This window comes from Alligator sinensis, unplaced genomic scaffold, assembly GCF_000455745.1.
Source record: "Alligator sinensis unplaced genomic scaffold, ASM45574v1 scaffold975_1, whole genome shotgun sequence".
Classification (NCBI taxonomy): Eukaryota; Metazoa; Chordata; order Crocodylia; family Alligatoridae; genus Alligator; species Alligator sinensis.
This window is the reverse complement of record NW_005842068.1, coordinates 2,288,039-2,314,626: the sequence shown is the minus strand read 5'-3', so window position 1 is coordinate 2,314,626 and position 26,588 is coordinate 2,288,039. Positions and strand designations below refer to the sequence as shown.

The following is a 26,588-nucleotide window of genomic DNA, read 5'->3' as shown; positions in this document are numbered from 1 at the left end:
CCGCGCGACTTCCGCCCAAGTCGAAGAGCTTTGAGCACGCTGCAGAGTGTCTCTGAAGTTATCTGCCTTGCGGCTGCCGATCGATAGACTGATCACCTATCGATCTTTCTTCCCATCACCAAGCGCAACCCCGACTTACCCCTTTCCCCGCCGGCTTTGAATTCCGGACGGATTAACTGGCTTGGGCCCCGCCAGCTGGAACAACTCGTGTGGTTGTTCCGACGACTGGACCACCTGCGTCGTGATTGCAAGCGGCGTGAGTAAAGTTTTTTACAACCAATAAGTTGTGTCTGCCTCTCCATTCACCAGCCCGCCCTGACGTACGAGCATAACTCGAGTCGGCCCTGGCCGTCCGAGACACACCTGTCTCAGCAGCCTTCCCTGTGTGTTTTTTGCACTTGTGGTAAATCCTGTGGTCCAGTCCTCCTGACCTTGTGTTGGTGAAGGCGCCCTCTTTTTCCCCCCGTCTGTGTGTGTGTGTGTGTGTGTGTGTGTGTGTGTGTGTGTGTGTGTGTGTCCCCTCCCCGCCACATTTTCAAAGCATAGACCTCCCATTTCTTTTTTTTTCCTGTGGGGCTTCAGCCCCCTTCCTCCCTATCCTCCTTCTGCCCCACAACCCCAGTCCATCCCTACTAGATTCACCAGCCCCACAGGATATTTTGTTTTTCTTGATCGGCTTCCTTGCCCTCATGTGAAACTGCAGCAGCTGCGGGTAGACCTTAAGCCAAGGGGCCTGGAACCTCCACCACTGGCCCTTCCAGCTCGGGCAGTGGGGCTCCCTTTCTGGCACTCGCCCACAGGCATGGGGTAAAGTGCCAACTGCCCAAGTGGGAGAACCTGTGCTTTGAGACCTGGGTGCAGGCTCTGGCTTGGGTAGTGGGGTCCCCCAATATCATGGCGGCCTCCCACTTTCATGGCAAGGGGGTCTTTTTCCTTGCCTTGGAGGCCGCTGCACAAAAGGTGGTGGAGAGGGGGCTTGTCTTGAAGGGTGATTCCGTCCCCCTTGAGCCTCTAGAAGAGCTGGGGACCAGGGTGATTCTCAGCTCCATCCCTTCCTATATCCCCAATTGGGCCTTTCTCTCCTAGCTCCAAACCTTGGGTAGAATTATCTTCAGTGATGGCCCTCTCACTGGGGTGCCGAGACCCTGGCCTCTGCCAGATGCGCTCTTTCTGTCTCCAGGTCGTGATCAAGCTGGCGGCAGGAGCGTGGCTGGAGGCTGAGGGGTGCCTGGTAATTCTTTATCAGGGGGCCTTGGTGAGGACTTTCTATACACCGGGGGACCTGCAGTGCTTCTGGTGCCGTGCCCCAGGGCACTTGCATCATGAGTGCCCCATGGGCCAGGTGGGGAGGGCATCTCCAGGTCCCACTGGAAAGAGGGGTGCCCCTACCACTGGTGCCCCACCCCCCTCAGGCCCCCCTGGCACACCAGCCACAACTACAAGCCCACCCATAAGTTCAAGGGACCCAGGGAGGGCACCAGCAACTGGGGGGAGAGATGGAGCAGGGCCCCCCTGCCCCTAGTCATACCCCCATTGTGGCTTCCCCAGCCCCCCATCCCTCACCTTTTTCTTGCTGGATCCTGTCCACCTGAGGACCACCCCATAGCTGAGTGGGTGCAGGTCCCCTCCAGACGTAAAAGCAAGAGGAAGGCCTCGGCACAGCTGGAGCCCTCTGATGTGGATGACTTCTCCCCCTCCCAAGACAACCACATGGCGGAGGGTGGGGAAGGAGTGGCCCAGCCTCCAGGGGCCTCCCCACCTCTGTCTGACACCCACCCCTGGGAAAGATCAAACAGGTGATCCCCATGTTGGAGGTTTTGGGTTTGCTGGATAGTCCCGAACAGGAGCCCATGGGGGAAGCCCTTCATTCTGCTGACAAAGGCCTACCCCCTGAAACCACGGGCGCCAAGGCTGAGGCCTACCCAAAGGAAGGCCTGGCAGCAGAGCCTCCTCCCTCTGATCTAGGGGATACAGAGGACCTGGGGCTCACCCCAGTGAGTCCTGAAAGGGGACCTTCTCCCTCCCAGGACCCCGCGGCAGATACCAGAGCCCACACCAGTGCATGGTGGCTCTCTTCCCTCCCCCTCCCAGGAAAACCACCTCCAGCCTGCCCCATAGTCCCACACCAGAGGGTCACAGTGGGGTCCCCTAATCTTTGGGTCGGTCGATTTCATTGGGGACCCTGCACAGACCCCCGCCCCTCTAGGCTCCAGCTCTAATCCACCATTTTGTGAAGGAGTGCACCTGCACCCTTACCCCCCACCCCTGTCCCAGGGGGCTGCAGAACTCTCCCAATCCCTACCAGAGTTTGGTATCTTAGCAGATCGGGGGGTTCAGATGGCACCAAAGGAGCCCTCTGAGCTCTAGGACCAGGAGGAGGACGCCCAAGAACCAGCAGGCTCCATGGAGCCTGCAGACCTCTTTGTTTCAGTGGTCCCCAGGGATGAGCTACTTGAATTTCTTGACCTTGATTACACCCGCTGGTTCACCAGAAAGGTACAGCTAGCCTTGGACTGCTGGGGAGATTTTGACAGCCTCCTCGCCACTGCGAGGGTGCTGGCAGGGGAAGGCAAGAGGCCCAAAAACTGCAACGCCCGGATCTATAGGCGGCCCCTTGCTGAACTGTCTATTCCACCCCCTGGCTCGAGCGGAAAGTGCTAGAGCTGGAGAGGTGCCTGACTACCAACTCAACCAAACCATCCTTCTGTGGAGAGTGTCGGGAGAGGTAGGAAGAACTTTGTGTTCTGGACAACCACAGTGCCCGTGGTGCGTTTGTCCACTCGCACGTCCAGCTCCTTCAGAAGATGGACCGTGGCTCCCGCTTCCTCTTTCTCCTGGAGAGGAGGCGGGGGGCCAGGAAGTACATCGTCTGCCTTCTGGCGGATGACAGCACCTCCTCCCGGATCCAGGCAAGATGTGCTCGCGTGCGCGGGCCTTCTGGGAGGTCCTCAGCCTGGACCTTGCCACGGTCTGGGCTGAATCTGAGGGATGTGGGGAACTCTCCCTGTTGTGCCGGAGGGCGATGCTGACCCTCCTGCCAAAGAAGGGGGATCCCCATGACCTGAGGAACTGGCATCCTGTATCCCTCCTCTGCACAGACTACAAGGTGGTAGCGAAGGCCATCTTGCTGTGCCTGCAGTCTGTACCCAGACATTCCATCTTAGACAACCTGTACCTGGTTTGGGACTTCCTGAAGCTAGTGTGCCAGGAGGGCCTGTCTTTTGCCCTCCAGTCCCTAGACCAAGAGAAGGCATTTGACAGTGGATCATGGGTACCTCGGCATGCTGCGTGCCTTTGGCTTTAGGCCCCGCTTTGTGTGGGCTTTCCAGGTGCTGTACACCTCTGCTGAATGTTTGGTCAAGCTCAACTGGACCCTGATGGAGCCCATCTGATTCAGGAGAGGGGTGTGTCAAGGCTGCCAGCTGCTAGGCCAGCTGTGTGCCTTGGCCCTGGAGCCCTTCCTCATTCTCCTGCAAAAATGGGTGGTAGCATTGATGCTCTGGGAGCTGGTGGTGCAGCTGGTCCTGTCAACATATGCTGACTATGTACTCTTCATGGTCCAGGACTCGGGCGACCTGGCACAGGTGGAGACCTGCCAAGCATTGTACTAAGCAGCTTCTTTGGCCCAGGTCAACTGGGTCAAGATCTTTGGCCTGGTGGTAGGTGGCAGGTGGGCTCACTCCCACCCACGCTTCACGGGATCTGCTGGAATATGGGCTCACTGCTCTACTTGGGGGGAGTCTACCTGTCCCCCACAGACCCCTCCCCGCCAGAGAACTGGCACCAGCTGGAGGCAAGGGTGGTGGAGCAGCTCTGGGCATGGGCAGAGCTCCTGAGATGTCTCTCCCTATGTGGGAGAGTGCTGATGCTGAACCAGCTGGTCCTGTCCATGCTCCGGCATTGCTTACACACGCTGCCTGTGCCTCCTGAGGTCCTGGCAGGACTCCAGAGATGGGCACTAGAGTCTTTCTGGCTGGGACAGCAGTGGGTCACTGCAGAGGTCCTGAGCCTCCTTGTGGGAGGGCGGCCACGGCCTCCTGATTTGCCTGCGCAGCCAGGACTTGGCATTCCACCTTCAGGCCCTGCAGTGACTACTATACGGTGTTGGCAGCCACACAGCATGGGGCCACCTGGGGAGTGCTTTCCTTCACAACTTCCAGGGGCTCCGGTATGACTGGCACCTCAGCCTGTGGGGCTTCTTCCTGCAGGACCTGCAAGGGCTGCCAGATTTATACCAGGATCTCCTCCAGCCCTGGAGGCTGGTCTCCACCTCCATGTCCCCCGCAGCAGTCACCCAGGGTGCTGATCTGCTTGTCGAGCCCCTCCTCTGGAACCCCCAGCTACAGGTCCCAACGGCAGGGGCGCTCATGTTGCTACGGAGGTTGATCCTGGCTGGTGTCACCCATATTGGAGATCTCCTGGACTACAATAGGTGGGAGTGGGTGGCCCCCCTGTGCTGGCCCAGCACGTGTGTCTACCCACAACACGTGCAACCTGCCATCTGGTCCTTTCGTTGACCAGGTCCTGTGCAGTAGTGGCCCTGCCTGCCCCATGTCCTCCAGCCCACCAGAGTTTGTCGGGGGGGCCAGTGCCTCACCTGGATTCATGATGCTTCCTGCTCCACCACCTGAGCTAGCTGGAGGACACCAGATCAATCAGCTTTTCCACCGTCCATCGCTGTCACCACTACATGCTCGTGCACTGCACTGTCCATTATTCTGCCCTCGTGTCCCTCCCAGGCTCGGCGGGGGCGTGGCTAGGGCCCCCCAGTGGCTGAGTCTGTACTCCACCCTCAACCCATGAGCCACTGGGGACCTCAGCTGGCAGCTCCTCCATGGAGCCATCGCCACAGGTGTGTATGTGGCGAGCTTCATGGACACCCTGGTCTCCTGCCCCTTCTGCAGGCAGAGGGAGGCCCTGGCCCACATGGCCGTTAAGTGTACCAGGCTGCAGCCCCTTCACCTCCAGAGCCTCCTTCTGAGGTTCTGGTTGAATTTTTGGCCACCCCATCTGTGGCCCCACCAAGTCCCCGGACCTCCTGGTCAACCTCCTCCTGGCCCAGCCAAGTGGGCCCTGTACTTGACCAGGAAGGATGCTCTGGCTGGGAAGACTGCGGGGCCACTTTCCTCTGCCTTGTCCGTGCATGTTTCCAGGCAGAACACCAGTGGGCAGCGTCCAACAGCTCCTTGGATGCCTTAAGGGACCAGTGGGTGTGGCCTGGGGGGCTCTGCTTGGTGTCCCTCTCTGGCGAACTACTTTTCTCATTTTTAACCTATAACCAATACGTCACTCTTATCCTGTCTTTTTTTTTTTTCTGCTATTAGTTGTCCCAAGTATTTTTTTGTTCCATTCGTCCATTAGCCCCCATAAAAAGGGGCTACTAGTTAGCCAGGTGGGGCTTGCCCATGGTAATCAGATGGACAAATAGAAAGGAGCTTCTGGGGAGAAGATGGCCAGACCCCTTCCTGCCTCTGGCTACTGCTAGCTGCTGGCTTGGTCTTAGAGCTTTTGGGTGTAAGTTGGCAGCACCCCTTTCTGCCTTGGGCTGCTGTTGCTGCTGCTATTGCTGCTCCCTCCACAAGGGGGTCCTCTGCTGCATGCTGTTGCTCCCTCAGGAAGGGGCCCACTGGACTGCACCACACCCCTGTTATGTCCTGCTGCCCAGCCCACCTCCAAGCTGTGGTTGGGGGACAGCCTTGGGAGGGAACCTGCGCTGCCTGTGGACCCCTCCCCCACCATCACTGCCAGAACCTAAAGGTGCCTTGCCTGCCCTAGCTGCATTAGCAGGCCACTCCCAGCCTTAATCTCCACTTTTACCTGAAGCATACCCTGAGTGGCTGAACTGGGTGGCTACTACCATCACGGCTGCTGCTTCCATTTTTCTGCTGCTGCCCCCTCTCAGGATGAGAGATTTTCCTTGCTGCACTACCTTGCACCACCTGACACCACACCTGCACTGGATTACTCCCTAATTGACTGATTGCTCCTGCCCTCCTCCAGGTCTGCCTCACTGCATCTTATCCTGCTTTGTTTTTCCTGCCTATTCCTCTGCTGCTGAGAGCCTGGCTGGAGACCTGTGGGGCTCACAGACTGATCTTCAACAAGTAAAGCCCCTCCACTGGTCCAGCCATCTTTTACTTCTGCCTCAGCAGCCTCCCCTGTGTGTTCTTGCCTTTTGTGTGGTAAGTCCTGTGGTCCACTCCCTGCCCTTGTGTTTGTTGTGTGGCTGGGTAAGCCTGCTTGAGTCTCCTTGCTCCATGTGTGTGTCTGTGTGTTTTCCCCCTCCCCAACATTCCCCAAGCATCGCCCTCCCAGTTTTTTTTTCCTGTGGGGCTGTAGCTCAGTGAGCTTCAGTACCCAGCCTGCCTTACTAGATTCACCAGCCCCACTGCATATCTTTATTTTCTTTATTGTTTTCTGCCTGCTCATGTGAAACTATGGCAGGGCAGAAACATTCTTTGGGGGCGGAAGATGCCCCCACAGAACTTCCTGCAGCCCCCACTATGGGGGCAGATCCCAGCCAAACCCCCAAGGGGATGCATACCCCTATAGCTCCCATCCCAGAGGCGAAGTCCAACAAACCTCCTCTGGTGGTAGAGAAGCCTGCAGCCTCCGCTGCAGAGGCAGGCGGGACTCCGGCAGGGAGACAGCAGGGCCAGGGAGTCTCCCTTGGCCAGCCCCCCCCCCCCTCGGGGGGGTTCTAAAGCCCCCTCTCCTGCCATCAGGAACCAAGGGCAAAGGTGGTGGGAAGGGTTCCTCTTCAGCCTCCTCCACAGCTGAGGGTGGGAAGGGCAGGGGCCCTGCCCCCAAGCCTAGACCAGCAGCGCCTGACAGAACCAGGTGCGCTACACCAGTGAGCACACCCACTCGGCCTGCCTCTGGCCCTAGCTGCGGCCCCCCAGCAGGGGAACCGCAGCTATGCGCAGGTGGCTGCGGGGTGACCTGAAGCCAGGGGGCCTGGACCCTCCACTAGCTCGGGTGATGGGGCTCCATTTCTGACACTCATCTGCAGGCACGGGGTGAAGTGCCAACTGCCCAAGTGGGAGAAACTGCACTTTGAGACCTGGGTGCAGGCCCTGGCTTGGGTAGTGGGAGGCCTCCAAGATCGTGGCAGCCTCCCGCTTTCATGGCAAAGGGGTCTTTTTTCCTTGCCTCGGAGGCTGCTGCACAAAAGGAGATGGAGAGGGGGCTTGTGTTGGATGTATGGCATGCCTGTCACCCTGCTGGCTCCCCTGCCTTCACCTATGTGAGGGTGGGGGAGGAGCAGGTATGCCATTCCCAGTTGGACTGGGTTTATATCTGTTTGCTGCACTTTGCCCAGGCCCACTCTTCTGGCATCCAGCCGATCCCCTTCAGCAATCACTACCTAGTCTGGGCCCGGGCCATGCTGGGGCTTGAGTGTTTAGGGTTGGCCTAGTGCCCATGGAGATCTGCTCAGTGTCCTCCAGAGCACTTACTTTCATGTTTTGACTCTTTGACCCCCATGTCACTCCTATCCTTGTTTTTCCCTTAGTTGTCCCATGAAATCAGTTGTTCCATTCATGCCTGAGCCCTCATATAGTGGGGGCTACTAGTTTACTGGGTGGGCCTTGGAGCCCACAGCCATTTTGAATGGACAAATAGACAGGAGCTTTTGGGGCCTGGCCAATTGGTACCTACCCCTTGTGCCAGCTGGACTGCTGAAACAGCCCTGACTTCCCTGCATCCTCTACCCACTGCAGCAGTCTGGCAGTCAGGGCTGCTGCCTGGCAGGTACACAGCAGGTCACAGCCAGACCCAGATGGGGACTGTACAGCCAGTAGAGGCATCTGCGCCTCTGGACCAGCTGCCAATGGGCCGTGGCTGTAGAGTTCACCTTTGTGTGGCACTACTGCCATGTGTTCCCCTGCCCAGCCATCTGGACAGCTATCATCTGGAAGATGTTCCCGGTGTGGTAGCCTGCTTTGAATTGTCAAGGCATGTCCTCCTGGCTCAATTGTCCAGGAAGCCAGCCCCCTCCAGCTGGGTCCAAGATGCCAGCTCTGAGCAGGCTCCTTTAGCTGCATCCTGCCACTTGCCTTCCTAGCAGGAATCTTGGTGTTCCCTATTTGAAAACTGAAAAATCCCTGATAAAAAAAATCCAGAAGTCACTCTGTAAAATACCCCAAAATCCATGTTCCTCCACAATTAAAACAAAAGACATATACCACCCCCACTTGCTCCCCCAACCCAATCCTCTGCTGGCTTCTGTAGCTCCCCTGATGGCTAACCCACCTGGCCCCAGCCTTGTAGCACTTTAAAAAAACAAACAAAAAACCCCGCACTCACCGGCAGTAGCAGCTTCTGTCAGGGTCACTGGGGCCTCATGGCAGAGCCCCCTCCCACAGCAGGGGTAGTGGGGGCCTGGCACCTGCACTGCCACTGCCCCGTTGCATGGGTGCAGTCCAGGTTGCAGGACACCACATTGCTCCATGTACTCTCAGGCAGCTGGAGCCACTCGGGCTGAGTGGTGCCAGACCCAGGTGACATCTGCAGTGGCCCCAGCTGCTCAATAGCGCGCAGAACTGTGTGGTGCCCTGCCAACCCATGCCACACCCACATGATGAGGCAGTGCGGGTACCAGGCTTCCAGGACTGGTCCTTGCTGCCCCCTGCTGTGCAGGGTGGCTCTGACATGAGGCCCCAGTGACCCCAACAGCAGCTGCTGCTGGTGAGTGTGGGGCTTTTTTCTTTTTTTTCATGGGGATGAGTGAGGCAGCCATTGGGGTGGGGCTAGGGGAGCAGGCAGGAGGTGAGGTTGGGTGGGGCAGTGGTTGTGGTTGTGGGGCTTGGGGGCAGGCTGGGGATATGGCTGGGTGGGGCAGTGATCCAGGGGGCTTGGGGAGTGGGCAGGGGGTGGGACCAGCTGCGGCCCCCATGGTCCCCTCCACCAGTCCCTGCCCGCCCCTGCTACTTACCCGCACGGGCCCCAGGTCCAGCTTTCTGTGGCTGGCACACTGGGCAGGCAGCATGCTTCAGCACTTGGGCGAGGACCTACCATAGAGACCCTCTGATTGGTTACCTCTGTGGAGGACCCGAGCCTCCAGTTTCCCTGCATTTTTCCCCCCAAGGGTTTTTTTGTTTTTTTGTTTTTTTTGACCCCTGGATATTCAGGGGTCTAATTTTGCCCCCGCACTACAAATTTGCAGTGCGGGGAACATTTTTTTTGTTCCCACACATGCCTCTTGCAGCACCTGAAAGGGCTTTGAGTTGCTGCAAGAGGCATGTGCACACTCATCTGGTTGTGCCCTGAATGTCAGTTCCTAACAAGTATTTAGCACCACAACTCCCATGGATTTCAGTAAGTGGTAGGAACTTAGATAAAGTTGAGGGTCAGCAGGGGCGGGTCCAGGAAGGATGCACTGGTGCACTTGCACTCCCTTTGATTCCTGCTCCACCAAAGTTTAGAACCAGCTGCCTAGCAGTAGCAGCACCATTTCTAGTGCAGCAGTGCTGAGTCAATTGACTTCATGGCTGATTATAATCTACCTGGCCCCTTCTAAACTTTTCATCCCACAGGTGTTAATGACCCTTCTTTTTAATGGTCTTGATGTTCAACTGTTCGAGTTATCATTTGTTCTACAATTCTGCTGTCTGTTAGCTGTTTCTGGTAATGAAGCTCCTATTTCACAGACCTACAGACTGTTTTTAACTCATTGCAATGAAGTTATATATATTTTTTTGCTTCAATTTAAACTAAATGATACAATCTTAGGCTCCGAGCATATTAGTAAAGGTTCTACTTTATAACTGGAGAAAAATAAGTATTGTTTTATGTGTGACGGTGCACCTCCCCATCTGCACCCCCTTTTTCAAAATTCTAAATCTGCCCATGAGGGTCAGCCACTTATTTTCTAAGATATGGGACTAAACATCCAGGTGGAGGGGTCAGTTCTTTCACGTTACTGAAACAGACCAAGTTGATTAGTGAATGAGCATGGCAGCTACTGGCTGTTACCATTATGGGGATTCCAAGAGGTATGCAAGTGTGTCACTGTAGTGGAAATTAATGAAAATATATACTTTGCTACTTGAAAGAAGTGCTCGGAGAAAATGAGTAGTCCAAATAATGCCACCTCCCTGCTGTTAGTGAAAAAATTACCTTGTGGATAGAGCACTGGCCTAGGACTAGAGAGACCTGGGATTTTGTCTTGTTATGGACACTGGGTTACCTTGGTAATCTTAGACAAATTATATAATCTCTGTGTGCCTCAGTTTCCCTATCTATATATTATATGGATATGATGATGCTGATTGCCTTTAGGAGATGCTTTGAGATGTATTAATGAAAATGTAGTAATAATATAATAAGAGTTAGGTGGTGGCGGTAGTAGTGGTAGTCCATCATAGTAGTAGTAATAACAATAGTAATCATTGTATTATTGTTGTTATTGTTCAGCAAGGAAAACATACACTCACTGTGTCTACATAAATGCTACTGTGCAGTAGCAATGAACTACTGTGCAGTAGTGTTGGGGGGCACTAACCATGACTCAACGCTACTACACATTAATAATGAGCTACTGCACAGCAGCATCAGAAAAAAACCTGTGCAGGACCTTACTGCGCAGTAACATTGGTTACTCTTATGTAGATGTGGCCACTGAGTTGGAATTGAAGATATTGTGGTGTGCACAAGGGGACGCCAACCTGTAGCATGAGTGCCAAAAGTGGCACAGGCAGCCTTTGTATGGCATGCAGCAGCTCTAGGACGGGACAGAAAGCACAGATGCCAATAGGAAAGGAAGCAGAAGATGGAGCAGGAACTTTGGCAGGAATACAGAATAGGGAGCAGAAATCAGACCAGCAGACTGGCCAGAGGAAGAGGATCGGAGTGGCACTTGGGGAGAGTGCAGGGTTAATCTGTGGCACGCCAGCTGAAAAGGTTTGCCCCCATTGCAGTCTGGCAGGGTGAGGAGATGCCCCACGCCCACGGAGAGCCAATGGGGCTCGGCGCCCAGGGATATGAAGAGGACGATGCCCAGGGAGAGTTGCCTTCAGGCACCACCAGAGAAGAGAGGAGCTGCTGGCGACTCTTGCAAAGAAGGATCCGAAGGAGGGGTCCTCAGTGCAAGGCCAACGTGGGCCAAGGGACTCCAGAGCCCAGGACCAGCAGCCCACCCCCGCTATCTACCAGGAGCACATGGCAGTGGCGGTGAGTCTGGGGAGAACAGAGCCGCTGCATGGGGGAGAAGCTGCGGCTTCATACAGGGACGTGGTGAGGCAACTCGGAAGCCAAAGGGGGTGGGGGTCACCAGCCCAGACCCCTGAAGAGACCTGGCCCAGCACCCAGAACTCAAGGGGAGAGGGAAGCTGGGGCAGAGGTCTGTGGACCTGACTGCGGGTGAACTCCCAGATCTGCACGCCAGCACAGCGCCCTGCAAAAGAGACTGGGCGTCGCCCGTAACAAGCCACTAATGAGGTAATTAGCGGCAGGGGGCTGAGACATGAGAAAAGAAAGAAAACTCTTTTTTTTCCCTTTTACTTTCTCTTTATTATTGGAAGTGGGAAAGGACTATGAGTGCCAGGGGTTACAGCAAGTAACCTGGATAAGAAGGAGCCCGGAGACACCCTACACAGGGCGGGGGACTCAAACGGGACCCTACAGAGACTGATTGAGGACACAGCCACAAGCTGGCGAGACGCCTATTGACACTTACTGTACCAATTGAGGTGCCGGGATCCTCTTTGGAGCACAGGGGTGATCCCAGGAACAACTCTGATGAGCTGCTGCCTCCCACCTGGTTCCCTGTAAAAGAAAGAATAAAAAAGCACCTAGATTGTGAAATAGACCAAGCGTGGTCCTTCTGTGGGTACTAATCATTGCAACATCTCTTCCCTCCCCTTTTCTTCAATAAGATCGAAGTCATGGCAGGCAAGAACCAGGGGATTGGGCGGTACCCTGCATGGACACGCTAACATACTGGATATTTTTTAAGTGGGTTGACATAGTGTGGGAATGAGATACAGGGGCAGTGTAAAACCTAGATTTTGGATATGCCTTTGATGCCATTAAATTTTATTTATTTCAGGGTCTACCAGTGCTGAGACATACCGTCTTTAGGGTTTTTGATTCTGGGACAGTCCTCTCATTTTCCAAATGTAAGTAGTCCTATGTGTAATTTCCTTTATGTATAATATTCAACCTGCTTTCAATGGAAGGCAACAATTTCAATGCAAATCTGTGGAAAGCTTCCCTAATAGGCTGCACGCTTCTTTCTCATAAATTGTGCCTTGAAAAGACCATAGGGGAACACTAAAAGAACTGTTAAAGGAGACTTTTGCAAGTGATTTTACATGAAACAGTGTTCGTGCACAAACTCCTTGTGCCTGCTAAAACCACAGGACAGCGTCATCACTGAAAACCATAGTATACAATGAGGAAGTAAAAGGTTGTTTTAAACTGAATGCAAAATATCTAGTCTTTTTTCATTCTCATTTTGATTTCTAACTGCTGTGTTCCAACACCGGCATTATAAAATTAGGTGTATTCCCTATGTCTCGGCTTTCTCTTTCAAAATATTTTGATGGCCATTTCTTTATTAATATTTTGAGCTTACCAACAGAACTTTTTTGTCTTTTTCAAACCGGAAATTACAAAGTTTAGACTTCACAGTGATATTGCCTACAAAAGTAAGTGCTTTGTATATATTCTCTACTAGATTTATATATAAGGTGGTACTGTTACTAGCATAATGTTATATATAAATGATTTGGGGGAATAAGATAGTAAAGAAATTGTAGAGGAAGCATGAAGTAATTTAACTTTCTCACAGAAATGTTTGTTTTACTAGCAGAACAATATCTTGGCTCTTTTCATCAATAAAGGCAGTCTTGCATTACAGTACACAATGTTTCACCAAATCTTGACCCAGCAAAACCTGATTCATTGGCTATTCCACCAGAAAGAGATAAGTAAAGAGGCTGCTGTCTTGATCAGGATCTAAATTTCTGATACTGTCTCAGTAACAGAGACCAGGGAACAAAACTATATAATTTTGCTAGAAGAGACCATAATAGGTCCAAAATTATTTAAACACTCCAACAGCAAATCCAGTTGTGAACAATATTCACGTAATTGTCTCAGTGTGAGACCTGTTTCCATGTACTAATAAATATTGCTTACATGAATGTGAGGCTAAATCAAATAGCATATTCATAAAAAGCAATGAAGAAAAAATAAAAGAATGTGTTGCAGAACCTTATAAGAGTAAATACATAGTCCTGTTTGTATGAGACCTAAATTTTAACCCTTTTTCCATTCCTTATAGGAAATAGAAATAGGACAGAAGTAGGAAAAGTTCAAACACATTCCTACTGCATTGTTCTTAATGCAATGCATAACTATTTAGAAGGCAGCTATCTGTGATGTACACGAGTGTTGTGAGTTGTTCCTTGGAGGTGAAATGTAACGTATCAAGTTTTTAATGCAGTAGGGCCTGATTCAAAATATAAGTTATTAATAAATAATATTCCTATGAAATACCAGGACCCCTGAGTTTCCAAGATGCTGAGCAGACAACAGGACAAAGGTTCCTTATAGCTATAGCCTGCAGCACTCTGAACCTTGGCTAGCTTGGGAACTGAGACCAGGAAAAATAGCATAGATATTTATTGTAATGGTGAATAAGGACCCAACAAAAATCGGGGTTTGTTTCATAACTAGAGTAGAAAATAGTTTTGCCTGAAGAGCTTGAGTCTAAATCAGGGGGACAAAATGGTGGGTCTGGATGACGGCCAGACTCCATTTCCTAGCAGCCCCTGATTGCACTGCTGCAGCCAGTTTCCATGGAGACCCCAGTAGTGGTGGTGCGGTGACAGCATGGGGCCAGGTTTTCCATGGAGAATGGCCCTAGCAGCACTGGCAGGGCATGTAGCTGGGCAGGGAGTTGCTCCAGGGTCAGAGCTGGGATCTTGCAGTGGTGACAGTGTGGTCTGGAGCTGGGGCAGAGCTGTGATCCACAGTCTGCATGTCTCTGCCCAGGGTGGAGCACAGCTGGGCAGGGTACAGCTCCCCACCCAGCTACATGCCTTTCCAGCACTACTGGGACCAGTCTCCATGGCCCCACACTGCCACAGCCCCACTGCTTCTGGGGTCTCTGTGGAAACCAGCTGCTGTGATGTAGGCAGGGGCTGCTGGGAAATTGAGTCCTTCATGGGCCCAATCTAGCCCATGGACCAGATTTTGCCCACCCCTGGTCTAAATGGACAAAATACCCATGATGTTGGGGTACAAGTAGAACACAGAAGCTGAGTAAACAGTGTGATGGCCACAAATGTGATGGTAGCCCTACAATAATTTCTACTCCCATCGCCAGTTTTTGGAAGCCAGGGGAAGGCATAAGGAAGGAAATAGCCAAATGGAAAGAAATTTCAAGGGGGAAGACCGAAGGACAGAACATGAGTAAAAGCGGTAGGCGTGGATTGAAGATGAGGTGAAGAAACTTGGAGGATGGGAAATGATTGGCACACAATCTAATCTCATTATCTTCCAGAAGGCCACATCTGTAGGGCCTGGTCATTTCACAGAGATCATCTAGCAGCTCACTTTTACCTTAAAAGTAAGGGTTACCATGAATGCATTTATTTTTAATAGTGTTCATAGCTGTACATTTAATAACATACTGTAATTTAATGCCCACTTTCCCTTTATATATTTCATACGTCAAGGACAATTACGACAAAGGCCTATGTAGGAGTTTAAAGGCCTGCAGGGTACCTCCTATTTCCTCTTTGGGCATGTCTACATGAGATGTTTACTGCTCAGTTGCCTAATTAACTTCCCAGTAAACATGTCAGTGTCTACATGCATGCCCGTATTAGAGGACACAAAACTAATAAACTACCCTGCTGTGGAGTTTTTTCGGGCACAGTATCATTATGTGTAGATTCTGAGTTGGTTGGCTGGGGCATAAGGGTGCTTCAGTGCAGGGACCTCCCCCACTGCCCGCTCCGAGGCACGCCTGCATGTGCTGGTGTGGAGTTGATGCTGGAGCCCGGCACAGCTGTTTGGAGCCTCCCGGCTGCATCCGGCCCTTGCTCTGGGGAGCCGCTGTCAGCTGGGAGATGCTGCAAGGCTTGTTGGGAGCAGCCCGGGCTCCGTCACTGGCAGCAGCTACCCAGAGCCAGGACTGGCCACAGTGTGCCAAGCAAAATGGCCTTGCATGCCACGCTTGGCACACGTGCCAGGGGTTGCTGACCCCTGTTATAAGCAATCGCTTTATAAACCTTGTAAGCAATTCCTTATAATCAATAAGCACCACAGTTTATTGCTGCCTGTTAATGGCATGTGTAGACATGCCCTTTGTGGTCTAGTTTGTATCGGGGATCAGGGCTCATCAGAGATAGAAATCTCTACAGAGCTACTGCTGCAGGGAAGGGTTTTGATGGTATTTGTGTGTGTGTGTGTGTGTGTGGGTGTGTGTGTGTGAGAGAGAGAGAGAGGGGGGCAGGGAGGAAAAATTATTTCCTCTGGCCGTATGTTTGGGGTAGACTATTTCACATACCCAAAGAAGGTGAAAGATTGTATGGGGAGATTGCAACCCATACTGGTGACTGTGGCTGCTACTGAGCCACTATTCAGACTGTAGTCGGAGCATGGGCTAACACAGCTACATGTTGCCCATTACTACACAGGAGAAACTTCAGTCTAGTCTTCTAACAAATGAATGCTTTCAGATTCCCTGTGCAGTAGTGTACTCTGTTTATTTTGCAGATGGAGAAAATGAGATGCCAAGGCTCAAATATTTAAAGGTGGCTCTGATTTTTTCAACCAGACACAACCTGCAAAGAATGTCACCCCCAAATTAGCACTTCCTAGGCCTGTGAATGGTGGAAGCTGTAAGGGAAGAGGTGAAGGAGACAGATCAGTTTGGATAGGCCCTACATAAATATTCTCTCCTTTTCGTATCTGCTCAGTGCCACTATGAGATCAAGAATACTGGGCTAGATGGACCTGTGGTCTGGCCCACTGGAATTTGTTTTTATATTTTAGTTACCATTGTTGTATTAAATGTAAGCAGTGGTGTTGAATAGAATAAGTTATTTTAATGTAAGTATTAAAGGGAAATGTTGGGTATAAAAAGTAAGCAAAATTGAAAGAATCTAACATTTTGAGTTCCAATAAGTGTGTGTGTTTTAGGAATGATGAGGGAGATTTTCAAAGCCATAAGTGGCAGGAGGCCTCCTACTAGGCCTGTGTGAAGCAGCAAGTATTTGATTCAGATTTGGCCAATTCAGAGGGACAGTGATTTGATTCAGTGATTTGAATCACTGTTCCAGTTTGATTCAGCTGATTTTGGATCAGCGGCAGCTCTGGAAGTGGGGGCTCTGCTCTCCCGGTGCTTGTCCAGCTGGGGCGGGGGAGTGTGGGATGTGGGTGTGGCAGTGCTGGGAGTGGGGACTCTGTCCTGCCACTGCTTGTCCAGCTGGGCCGGGGGGTATGCAATACACGTGCAGCGTCATTGGGAGCGGGGGCTCTGCCCTGCCGCCACTTGTCCAACTGGGGCGGGGAGGTGGGGGATGCGGGTGCAGCAGCGCTAGGAGCAGGGGCTATGCCCTGCTGTGCTTGCCCAGCGGGGGGCGGGAGGGGGGTGTGATGCAAGCATGGCTTGCTCTGGGCGGAAGGCACGAGGAGCAGGGGTTCTGCTCCCCTGCCACTTGCCCAGCTGGGGAAGTGAGGTACGGGACAGTGCCACTGCACTGCCTCAGTCAAGTTGCATGCAGTGCTGGAAGCTGCTCCAGCCACTCCATGCCTCCCAGACAAGCTGCAGCTTCATCCCAGCTGGGCGAGTAGTGGCAGGGAATAGGGGCAGGCGCATGCACCTGGGCTGGGGTGCGGCTGGCAGCAGGGGCTGCAGCCCCTCCATAGCCCCCACTGCACTGTGCTCTGCGTGGCAGGTGGAGCCAGGGCTGTGCTCTGGGCTGCAGCTGGGGTTAGCCACCCAGAGCACAGCCCTGGCTCCATCTGCCCCACAGAGCACAGCCCAGCAGCGGGGTTCTAGGGTTAGCCTCCCAAAGCGCCCTAGAAACGCCTTAATCCCACGCCCCCCCGCCCTGGCTGGGCAGCTTGTCCCAGCCCCAATCCCTCCCTCACTGTGGGGGCATTGATTTTTGCCCCCCACTATGTCCCTTCCCTCCCCCCTCTGCCTACCGCAACAAGCTTACCAGCTGGAAGCAGCTGTGTCCAGTGTGGTCGAGGACTGCTGCCTGTTTAGTCCACGACTGAATCTCCAAATCGGTGCCGAATCTCTCTCTGAATCGATTCAGAGGCTTCCAATTTGATTCGGACCTTTTAATGGGTCTCCCAGTTTGATTCGGATTCAGAGGTTTGGCTGCCAAATCTCCTCCGAGTCGAATTGGCTACCGAAGCTTCACACTGCCCTACCTCCTGTTGTGGATTTCAATCACAGCCTCCTTCCTTTTCCCTTTGTGCCAGGTTTTTTCCCTTTCTCTCTCTCTCTCTTTCAAACTTGATTCTTCACCTTTCTATCCTTCTAGTGGCTAAGCAGCATAATGAAGTAAGTGAAGTGACCTGTGTGCCTGGCTTCACAGGCATGGGTGGGGGTTTAAACTCCCTATTGTTCTAAGTAATGACATCATGAATGGGAGGGGGGGTAGAGACCCTGCCAGTCTACCTGGCAACCAGTGATGCATTTCAAATTGGTTGGCTGGCAGCCAACAACCGCTGGCCTTCGTTGGATCAGGTAAATGAGTTCATAAGGCCATAAGTTAAAAACTCCCCAGGAGGAGAGGTGGCAGCCATGATGAAGACACTGAGAGCAGATGAACTTTGGCAGCTGTCTCTGTCTCTGTCTCTTGAAATGCATGGACACACTACAAACTGCCTGCCTCCAGAGTAAAGTTCTGTCAGCCTCTGGATGATACTTGTGAGTAAGCTACTTGAGATCTAACTAGATATATAGCTTGCAGTTACTCAGATGCATGATCAAAAGCTACCATGCCACTGTTGGCTCTGAGGGTTATTCTTTGATACTGCTCTACCCTCTACCGTATTCCAAACCTACTCCTTGTAATCCGTAACTTTCTCCTTTGTACCTAGTGTGGGAGACTTACTGGGAACAGGTCTAGATTATGCCTTAGGGTCCCCTTGAGGTCTCCCTTGATTATGCTTAAAGGAGACTGCTATTTGTGCTTCAGACTAAGGGAAGCACCCCAAATTCTTGCAGTGGGTTGAGTACCCTCTAGGACTACCAGGCCTGTGTACCCCAGGGGGCACAGGGCCTAGAAACAATCCAGACCCTGGGTGGTGGCAGTGTCACCCCCCAGGCTTGTGGCTGTGCTCCAGGAAGGGGGCTGCCTAGATGTGAGGTGCCCCCAGGGAGGCACTCGGAGCCTGGAAGGTGGTTGGGTGCAGTGAGCTGGGTGGCTTAGTGCAGGAGCATCCCTTACTGGCCTACCACACCACCTACCTTGAAATCAGCTGGAGTTAGGTACCTGACACTGAGGCATTTGAAAGTGTCCTTTTATATTGCGTACATTTTTTCCTTTCAATTCATTTCCTCTGTCAAGTAGATCATTGTCTATTTTAGAGGAAAAAATGAATGGCTCCATCTTCTAATTATTTTATTTTTCCTGCTCCATTTCTTCAGCAAACATTAGTTTTTTAATTGTTGTGGCAAAATACATTCCCTCTGGCATTTTGTTGTGAAGTTTGTGTTTTTTCTTTTGCAAGGCTCATGTGTGGAAAATATCTAATCAGAATTTCTCTATAGTGTGTGCTCTCTCTCTCTCAGCATATTTTAAAAATAAACTATCAAAGGCTGTACACATGTTCTTAACACACTGTATGTTTACTGGAACCCAAGAGAGAGATGCTGGGTCAGCTATGTGATACGAAGATACTAAAGGCATCAAAGCAGGAATGTGACATCAGAGGTTTTCCATGTTCTGTGTGCAGTAGTATTTGCTGCGGTGCCGTCACCTATGAATTATTCCATACCCCTGTGCTCACAGAGGTGAGCGTTTAAAAAGGGGAGCTCTTCTTCCCTTTAAATATACTGTTCCGCTTCTTGGTCTGAAACTTAAAAGATATTTTTTAATAAGAAGGAAATGTGTTTCCCTTCTGTAGTAAAGAATCATTTGTAGTACCTGGGTTAGACTATTTTTCCATCACATCTGGTATTCTGCTCCACCTCACTGGGGGTCAAGAGATGACAATTCAGAGGAAGCCCTTACCTTTACATTGCACCTTATTTAGTCCTGCAGTGCTGTTTTCATTCCTAGCCCTTTTCTGTTTGCAATGTACAGTTGCTGAACTTTGCATGATGCAGCTATGGTACCGCAGTACAAAAAATAAACAATAATGATTATGTATGGCTGACAGCAAAGATAATTGTAGTTCCTTTTTGACTCCTGCAGATGACTAGCTTGTATGCTGAAGCACAAGATTATATTGCCCATATTTTTTAGGTAATTACAGAGTTATCCAATCTCTTCTAAATTCAGTTACCACATGCAACTCTGATTTCCTGCCAGAGTATATGTAAATGTATGCTATCTTTATTTTAATAAGGTATTCCCTTCTTTATGTGTTATAAAACAGCATAAAGAAAGATGAGCTGTTTTTTAATTATCCCTCAATTTTTAAAATACTGTTAAGCATCTTCTAACTTTTTAATCTTGCCAGGCTAAACTAACAGCTTTCCCAGACTGTCATACTCCTTTTGCTTTTCCTCCTTCCTCCAAAGAAAGTTGTAAATTTTTTTTTAATGTCAAGCACTTGAGAGTTAGGAAATCTGCCAATTAAAGGCTGTTTTGACCTTTTTCCCTTTTGTGTGATAGCATTATGATACAAATTTAACCTCATCTAATATTCTCTGATAGTGCAGTCACTAGGGCTAGGGACAGACATTGAAAAAGCCTAAGCCTGAATAGATTCAATCTTTGCAAATTAGTTTAACCTGGCTGGGCTGAACTGGTTTCTAACTGGACAGACATTCTCTCTGAACTGAGGAAATTCAGGCACATGCCTCCAGTGGCTCAGGTTAGAAGCTGAGGGATCCTAGAGCAGCCTTTCCTTCCCTTTCACAGTGCTGAGCTGAGGGGGGGGGGGGGACCAGACCCCAGCAGGATGTCCTGATTAGGGAAGTCTGCCTGCACCATCCCAGACTTTTCCCCACTCGCTGCTCAAGGAGCAGGAGTGTTGCCAGACCTCAGACCCCTGCTAGCACTCTGAGGCAAGGGGAGAGGGTGCAGTGCATGCATCTTTCAATCGCTTTCCCTGCTTCTTTATACTGTCTGCAGCAAACTGACAGGTGAGCGAGCCAGCAGTGGGGTGATAAGTGTTTATCCCCTGATCAGCAAAACAATAGTCTCTCTCCATTACTTCAAACTCCTCTTAAACAGCTTACCAACTGATCTGTTGCTTAGCTCCAAACAGCTCTAAGCGGTCACTGTTCTGTCTGCCTGTCCCAGTGAAATTGGGGAGAGACACATCTGTATTAGCTAGCATACCACATGCCTAGGATCCATGAGGCTGGGGTCCCTGGTGTGGGAGATGGGGGGAGGGAGATTTCCTGCTTGAACAGAGAGCAGTGAGGGGAGGGCAGGGGGAAGCCAGGCCAACTATGCTGTGCCTGCAAGTCTCTGCTGGAGATCCAGCCAGGGAGCAGAGGGGAGGGGCAGCCCTGGTGTGGAGCAGAGAGCCCCGCCCAGCCCAGAGAGGATGCTGGGGGAGTCTGGTTTATTTTAAACCAGCAAGGGGTCTGGGACATACATTGCATAAACTGGTTTGAGCCAAATCAGTTAAGTCTGATGCTACATTCAACCAGATTAATCTCAAACCAGTTTCAGGCATTTTCAAACTGGTTTATGTGCACTGAACATCTGTTCTGTTATAGGTTTAAACCAGTTTCTGATCAATTAAACCGGTTTATGTGTAATGTCTGTCCCTAGCTGAGAAGAACAGAAGTGGGACAAATTGGTTGAAGGAGTTCACAAATACTTGCTGACAGCAGAGACATTTAGAGACTTGAGTAGTCCTGGAATCAATTCCAGAGGGTGGAGGAGACTGTCCCTATCCTCCCTGCACCTCTTCCAAATTCATTGTGGCTGCTGCTGCTCTCTTACACTGTTCCCATCTATTTTGAAAATCGTATCTGCATTCTGTATGTTGTCAAACTATTATGACGAATTGTTATGGGGGAAGCAACAGTGGTTTGGAAGGGAAATAACCTTAAAGTCTGCCTTTTTAAAAATTTCCTTTTGAAATGCATGCAGTCTAAGCTATCTAACATGTTCCTGATTTATTCATTTCAATCAGTTAAGTCATCTGACCCCAGCAATCTTTCCTGCCCAAGTGCAGGGGGCTGGACCTGATGATCTGTAAGGTCCTTTCCCACCCCTAACATCTATCTATAAGTTCTGACTGTTTTTATGATTTGTACCTGCTCATGTCTCAAATCACAGGATTTTTTTTGTCTGAGTTAAAATAGGCTTTTGCCAATCTAATTCAGATGAAGCAGAACTGACTGGAGTTAAGAGATTCTTGTATACTGTAGTGGTTTTATTTTATGTTTTGATGATAAAAAGAAAGGAGGAGAAAAACCTGATTAACTTTATTTTTCTTTTAAAGTTGCTTCAATATATTTATTCTGCAGCATGTTTAAAAGTGGGTCATGCACAAACGCTCCAAAGGATCCTGAAAGAACTCATTTCACTGGATACCGATTTCCTCTTTAGGATGCATTTTGGTTCTACCATGGTTTATAATTTTTTTCCATTCAATTTTCTAGGAGTGAAAAATAATACAATGGAGCCAGACTTTCTTAATGCTTTTGCACAGCCCACTGCATTTAATCAATTGCCATTTGAGAATGACATTGTTCAAGGTATGTGTTTTATGAACCAGGACTAAAGAAACAGAGGTGGGACCCAGTGAATCAGACATAAAAGTCCTCTGTACAAATGAATTTCATGTGTTTTTCAGCAGTATTCCCAGGTTTAATCAAGTGAAAGTAAACCTCTTATACGTAATTTGGTTTCCAGCTCTCCTGAGGCAGGTCATGAAGAAGCAATGCAAGTTTTGGCAAATCCTTTAACTAAGGCTTATATTTTATGCACAGCAATCAAGCCAAATGTGGCTTTTCTCTTTATTTTTAGAAAGTATGACTTAGGTCTCATTGATTTGAATTCCCTGAAAAGATGATGTATAATGGCAGTTGTAATGATCTGATATGCCATTTTCTTCCTCAGAGGGAATCTGTTAACATTACAAATGACTGCACTTTTTCATGTTGCAATCAGTGAAATGGGGTAATATCAAACTGATGGCATTTGGTATAGAAAAACTGCATTAGTCACAGCAGATGAATATAATGAATACATTTTTGTTCTATTTATAGGAGAAAAGAAAAAAGTCATAAAACCAACCTCACGCAATGACCCGAAACTGGAAGGACTACAAGTGGTACCATGTCTTTTATTCCTTACCTATAAATCCTTGCTGTTTTTACATTCTATAGACCTGTGTTTTACAAATCTATGAACACATGTGTCTGTTTCTATATTATATTTTTCTTAAAGTAATCTTTGCACGAAGATTTTTTTACAATATTTGAAGGTGGTATAGAGGAAGGATTCATATACCCTATAAGAGACATTGAACTCATCCTTGCCAAATTGCCAAAATAAAGGATTTCTTAAGTGTTTGAAGATTTTTATGAGCTTCACTGTTTAACCTGTTTTCTAGGGGTGTGTGAAGCAAGCCATATTTGATCGCACTTGGATTCGTCCTGAATCGGGGACAGTGATTCAATTCATTGATCCAGATCGCTGTCCCTGATCCAATTCAGCTGAATCCACATCTGAAGGTTTGATGCTGATTTGGAGAATCAGTGATTTTGGCTGTAGACACAGCTTTAAATGTTTTTTTCTATATACCTTGAGGTACCAGGCATGGCTTGTGAATGCTGCAATGCTGGGACAGATGGAGCATCCTACAGGATTGTGGGGAGCCCCCCCATGTGCTCGGAAGTGGACCGGAAGTAATTCCGGTCCACTTCCATGTCCACCGGGGAGCACACTGGGGGGTCCCCCCATTCCCCTCCCCAGCTAAGTGATCGGCCACAGAGGGACCCCAGGTGCTCCCCAGACCCAGGAGGCACCAGTTGCCAAGCCGGGGAGTTGCAGGGGGGTCCCCCAGTGTGCTCCCTGGCGGATCTGGAAGTGGACTGGAAGTGCTTCTGGGCCTGCTGCTGTGTGTGCTGGGGAAACCCCGCACTCCTATGGGATGCTCCATGCGACCCAGCATGGCAGCATTCATGAGCCACCTGCTACCTTGAGGTATGTAGAAAAAACATTTAAAGCTGTGTCTATCTCTGAATCGCTCTGAATTGATTCAGAGGGTTCCGATTCGATTCAGAGAGATTAACGAGTCTCCTGATTCAATTCAGATTCGGAGATTCGGCCACCAAATCCGGCCAAATCTCTGCCGAGTCAAATCGGGGACCGAAGCTTCACACAGCCCTACTATTTTCTCTTACAGAAGTTTAAACTGCAGATGTGACTGATTTATCTGTTTTCCTTCTGTCTGGGGAAGAGGGATTGTTTTGCATTGCTCATCAGTGCTGCCATCTGGCACATCAAGGAGTAGCAAGGATTGTCCTTGTTCAGAAAGGTCATAGCTCTGACCCTTTAAGGAAGAGATTTAAAAAAAAAAAAAAAAAAGAGAGAGATGGGGTTATTGTCCCAGCCTGCCTTAGAGAAGCAAAGAAACACACTTGGGGGAAATATTTAGTTTCCTGATACCACTGGATGTTGTTATCAGGGTGGCTTTTGAAGCATCAAAATGGGTCACTTCAGTTGCCATGAATATTAAACTACAGGTAAAACACAGTTTGAGGATAACACATCTATTTATTCCTCTTCCTTTCCCCTCCCTGTTCTTTCTGCCTCAATTTTCAGATATGCTTCTTTTGTTCTGTTGCCCAGCAAGACTCAAGTAGCTGGAGGTAAAGCAGAGTTACCTGAGTTTGTAGGCTGGGGAGATGGCTGTTAAAAGAATCTTTTAAGGCAGGTGAATAAGGGAGCTCATAACTTTTGACTCAGCAATGCAGTTCATCTGTTTATGCCACTGCTCTAGGCTTCTTAGCCTGAACTGCAGAAGTTTGATGCATCATCAAATCTTAGAGTTTAAGTATTAGTTGAAGATGGCAGGTTTCCAGTCTGGGAAAATTCTGGTTCTCTTGATTTTTAATATTATGTACACTTTCAGAGCTTGTCAGTACTGAACAGCATTTATTTGTTAGTTTCTTTGAAGGTTTTAGGCATCTCAGAGCTTTTTTTTATTATGATTATTCTTTTTGATGCTGTTCTTTGAGTAATAAAACTTTAAAGTAGTGATATATAATAGTTTGTAGAAAGGTTTAATAAAATAAAAATAATAGTTCATTCAAGATTGCTTTCATTTCTGTGCAAAGAACCAGTACAAGGCTAATATACCACCTATGTTCTCAGAGAATAGGTTTTCATTTGGACGGGTATGAGTATGGACCATGGAACCAGGGAATCCTCAGAGCTAAGAGCAAGAGAAATTATAGCTTAATTTACAGCTAAAGAATCAAAGCTCATCAATGTAACATCTTATATTTCTGCAGGTTGAGCACCGAGGGGGAGGAGGTCTATTACATACATACCTAAGGTTCCTTGATCCACAAAAATAAGAGAGTTCCTTTTCAGTTCAGAGCCTTGGGTCTTTAGCTCAGCCTATAATTACTATTGCTTTTAGCAAATGGGTCAGTGTGGGGCCCTAGTTCTGTGCTCCATGTACATTTTTGCCTTTCTACATAGACAGGATAGCATTCCATCATCTGAGCATTAAATATTATGAAACACTGAAATGCATCCTAGCCACCAGAGAGAGAGCACCCACCATTTAAGATGTCATTTTCACCCACAAAAGGAGATGCATTATATTAATATGTATCTGCTAAATAGATTGGCATCATCAGAAAAGGCACCAAAAGGGGGCATGCTGAGAAGCAGTGAGTACATGTGATACTTACATGATACAACTCTTAATAGGGAAGGTTGGAAACTGCTACTTTCTCCTTTGATGTAAACAAATATTCTAATATTATAAAAGCCTAAGCCTGCCTGCCTGTCTGGCTGTGATGCTTTATTTGCACTCTGATTGGCTGACAGAAACAGCAATTGGAGTGCTCCTAGCATAGGGGAGCACAGCTATGCTTCCAAAGCTGCAACAAGGACTGGACAGAGGGTAGGGGAGCCGAAGCCAGCAGCGCTGGCCTTGTCTCCCCCCAGCCCGCTCCCTGCAAGAGGCAGAACAGCTGCAGCGTTAAGTGGCAGCACTCCATCCCAGCTAACCCCCACCCCCGGTCATACTTGACGGGCAATTGGCTAGTTAATTCAATAACAACTGTGTGTAAGCACAAATGGTGTTTAATGATGAAGGTAGTTTATACAGCAACCAACAAGGGAAATACAATGCTTATAAGCACAGACTTTGATTCTGTAAGGGTATGCCTCAGTTGACGGATCCCCTGGAGGATCAGAGCATAATTTAAGATAGGGTAGGCAATTTATTTGGGCTGGAATAAGCTCCAGAGCTTATTTACATGCATTAATATGCACACATAGATGCACCCACTATATAGCAGAGTATATTATCCACAAAACACACTCAATCTACCTTTTTATAATGAAAATAATCATTTTGCTTAAGCTATTTTGTGTAGTTTGCTATTTGCAGCTAGCTGTGGTTAGAGGCTTTTAGCACCACTTTACCCCACCAGTGTCTTGGATCTGATTATTAACACACAAGAGAGCTTTATTGTTACTCCTTACTTTAAGATTTTATAGCCGTAGAGTGTTTCAAACAAAACGTTGTAATGGCAGTCTACCAGTAACTTTGGATTGGTCTTCCCACTGCATCATTCATGCTTGAGACTAATATTTATGCAGACTGTTAAGAGGCTGCACTGGAATTTAATTCCTAGATAACACTCTAGGCAATGTTATCCCTTTGCTGTTGTGTGTTAGATATTGTCAGCAAAGACTAAAAGACAGGCATGGACATGATTCTGGGTACTGAGGCTCAGCTCCTAGATTTAGAGTCCAGGATAATTAATCCTAGTCTGTTGTCCTTTGCAGCGGGCTCTCTGGATAAAAAAAATTGCTGAGTGAAATTAATTTGAAATATTTGATTTCTAACCCCAAGAGACCCCACACATTAAGCACTGGCTGAAAAGGAACAGTGATATGCACAGAAACACACTGCCTTTTTTCAGTCAGCTCATGAATTCCTGATCCATTTCTTCTCTTCTGGTAAAAGAAGGAAGAATCATGAAAGCAGAAATAGGAAATTGTGAGGTTACCTCAAAATGTCACAGAAGGAATGGGTGGGTTATAGATTATGGAGCTGGACAGTGAACAGAGATAGAAAAGGGAAATAGTGTGGGAACTATAAGAGAGAAGACCAGAATATGAACCAGGTAAAATAGGCAGGACAAGAGAAACCAGGAGGAAGATTGACCCTGCTGCTGCTAAAGCATGGCTGTCCATTTTCTTGCATCAGTACCTGCCAACTTT

General features: G+C 49.2%; 1 protein-coding gene across 7 annotated transcripts in view; it reads left to right on the top strand.

Annotated features, from left to right (window-relative positions):
• Window positions 1-6,080: 6,080 nt before the first annotated feature.
• PARVG (parvin gamma) overlaps window positions 6,081-26,588 on the top strand; it is a 47,675-nt gene continuing 27,167 nt past the window's right edge. For 3 of the 7 annotated variants that reach the window (XM_006023580.2, XM_006023579.2, XM_006023577.2), the window contains exons 1-3: window positions 12,399-12,650; window positions 21,773-21,868; window positions 22,382-22,446. In XM_006023580.2, the coding sequence (XP_006023642.1) occupies window positions 21,790-21,868; window positions 22,382-22,446 (144 nt within the window). In that variant the 5' untranslated portion in view covers window positions 12,399-12,650; window positions 21,773-21,789. Of the gene's footprint in view, window positions 6,183-11,936; window positions 11,956-12,049; window positions 12,120-12,398; window positions 12,651-21,772; window positions 21,869-22,381; window positions 22,447-23,942; window positions 24,055-26,588 lie in introns of those variants that run through there. The other 4 variants (XM_006023578.3, XM_025204103.1, XM_025204104.1 and 1 more) reach the window with 4 other exon arrangements.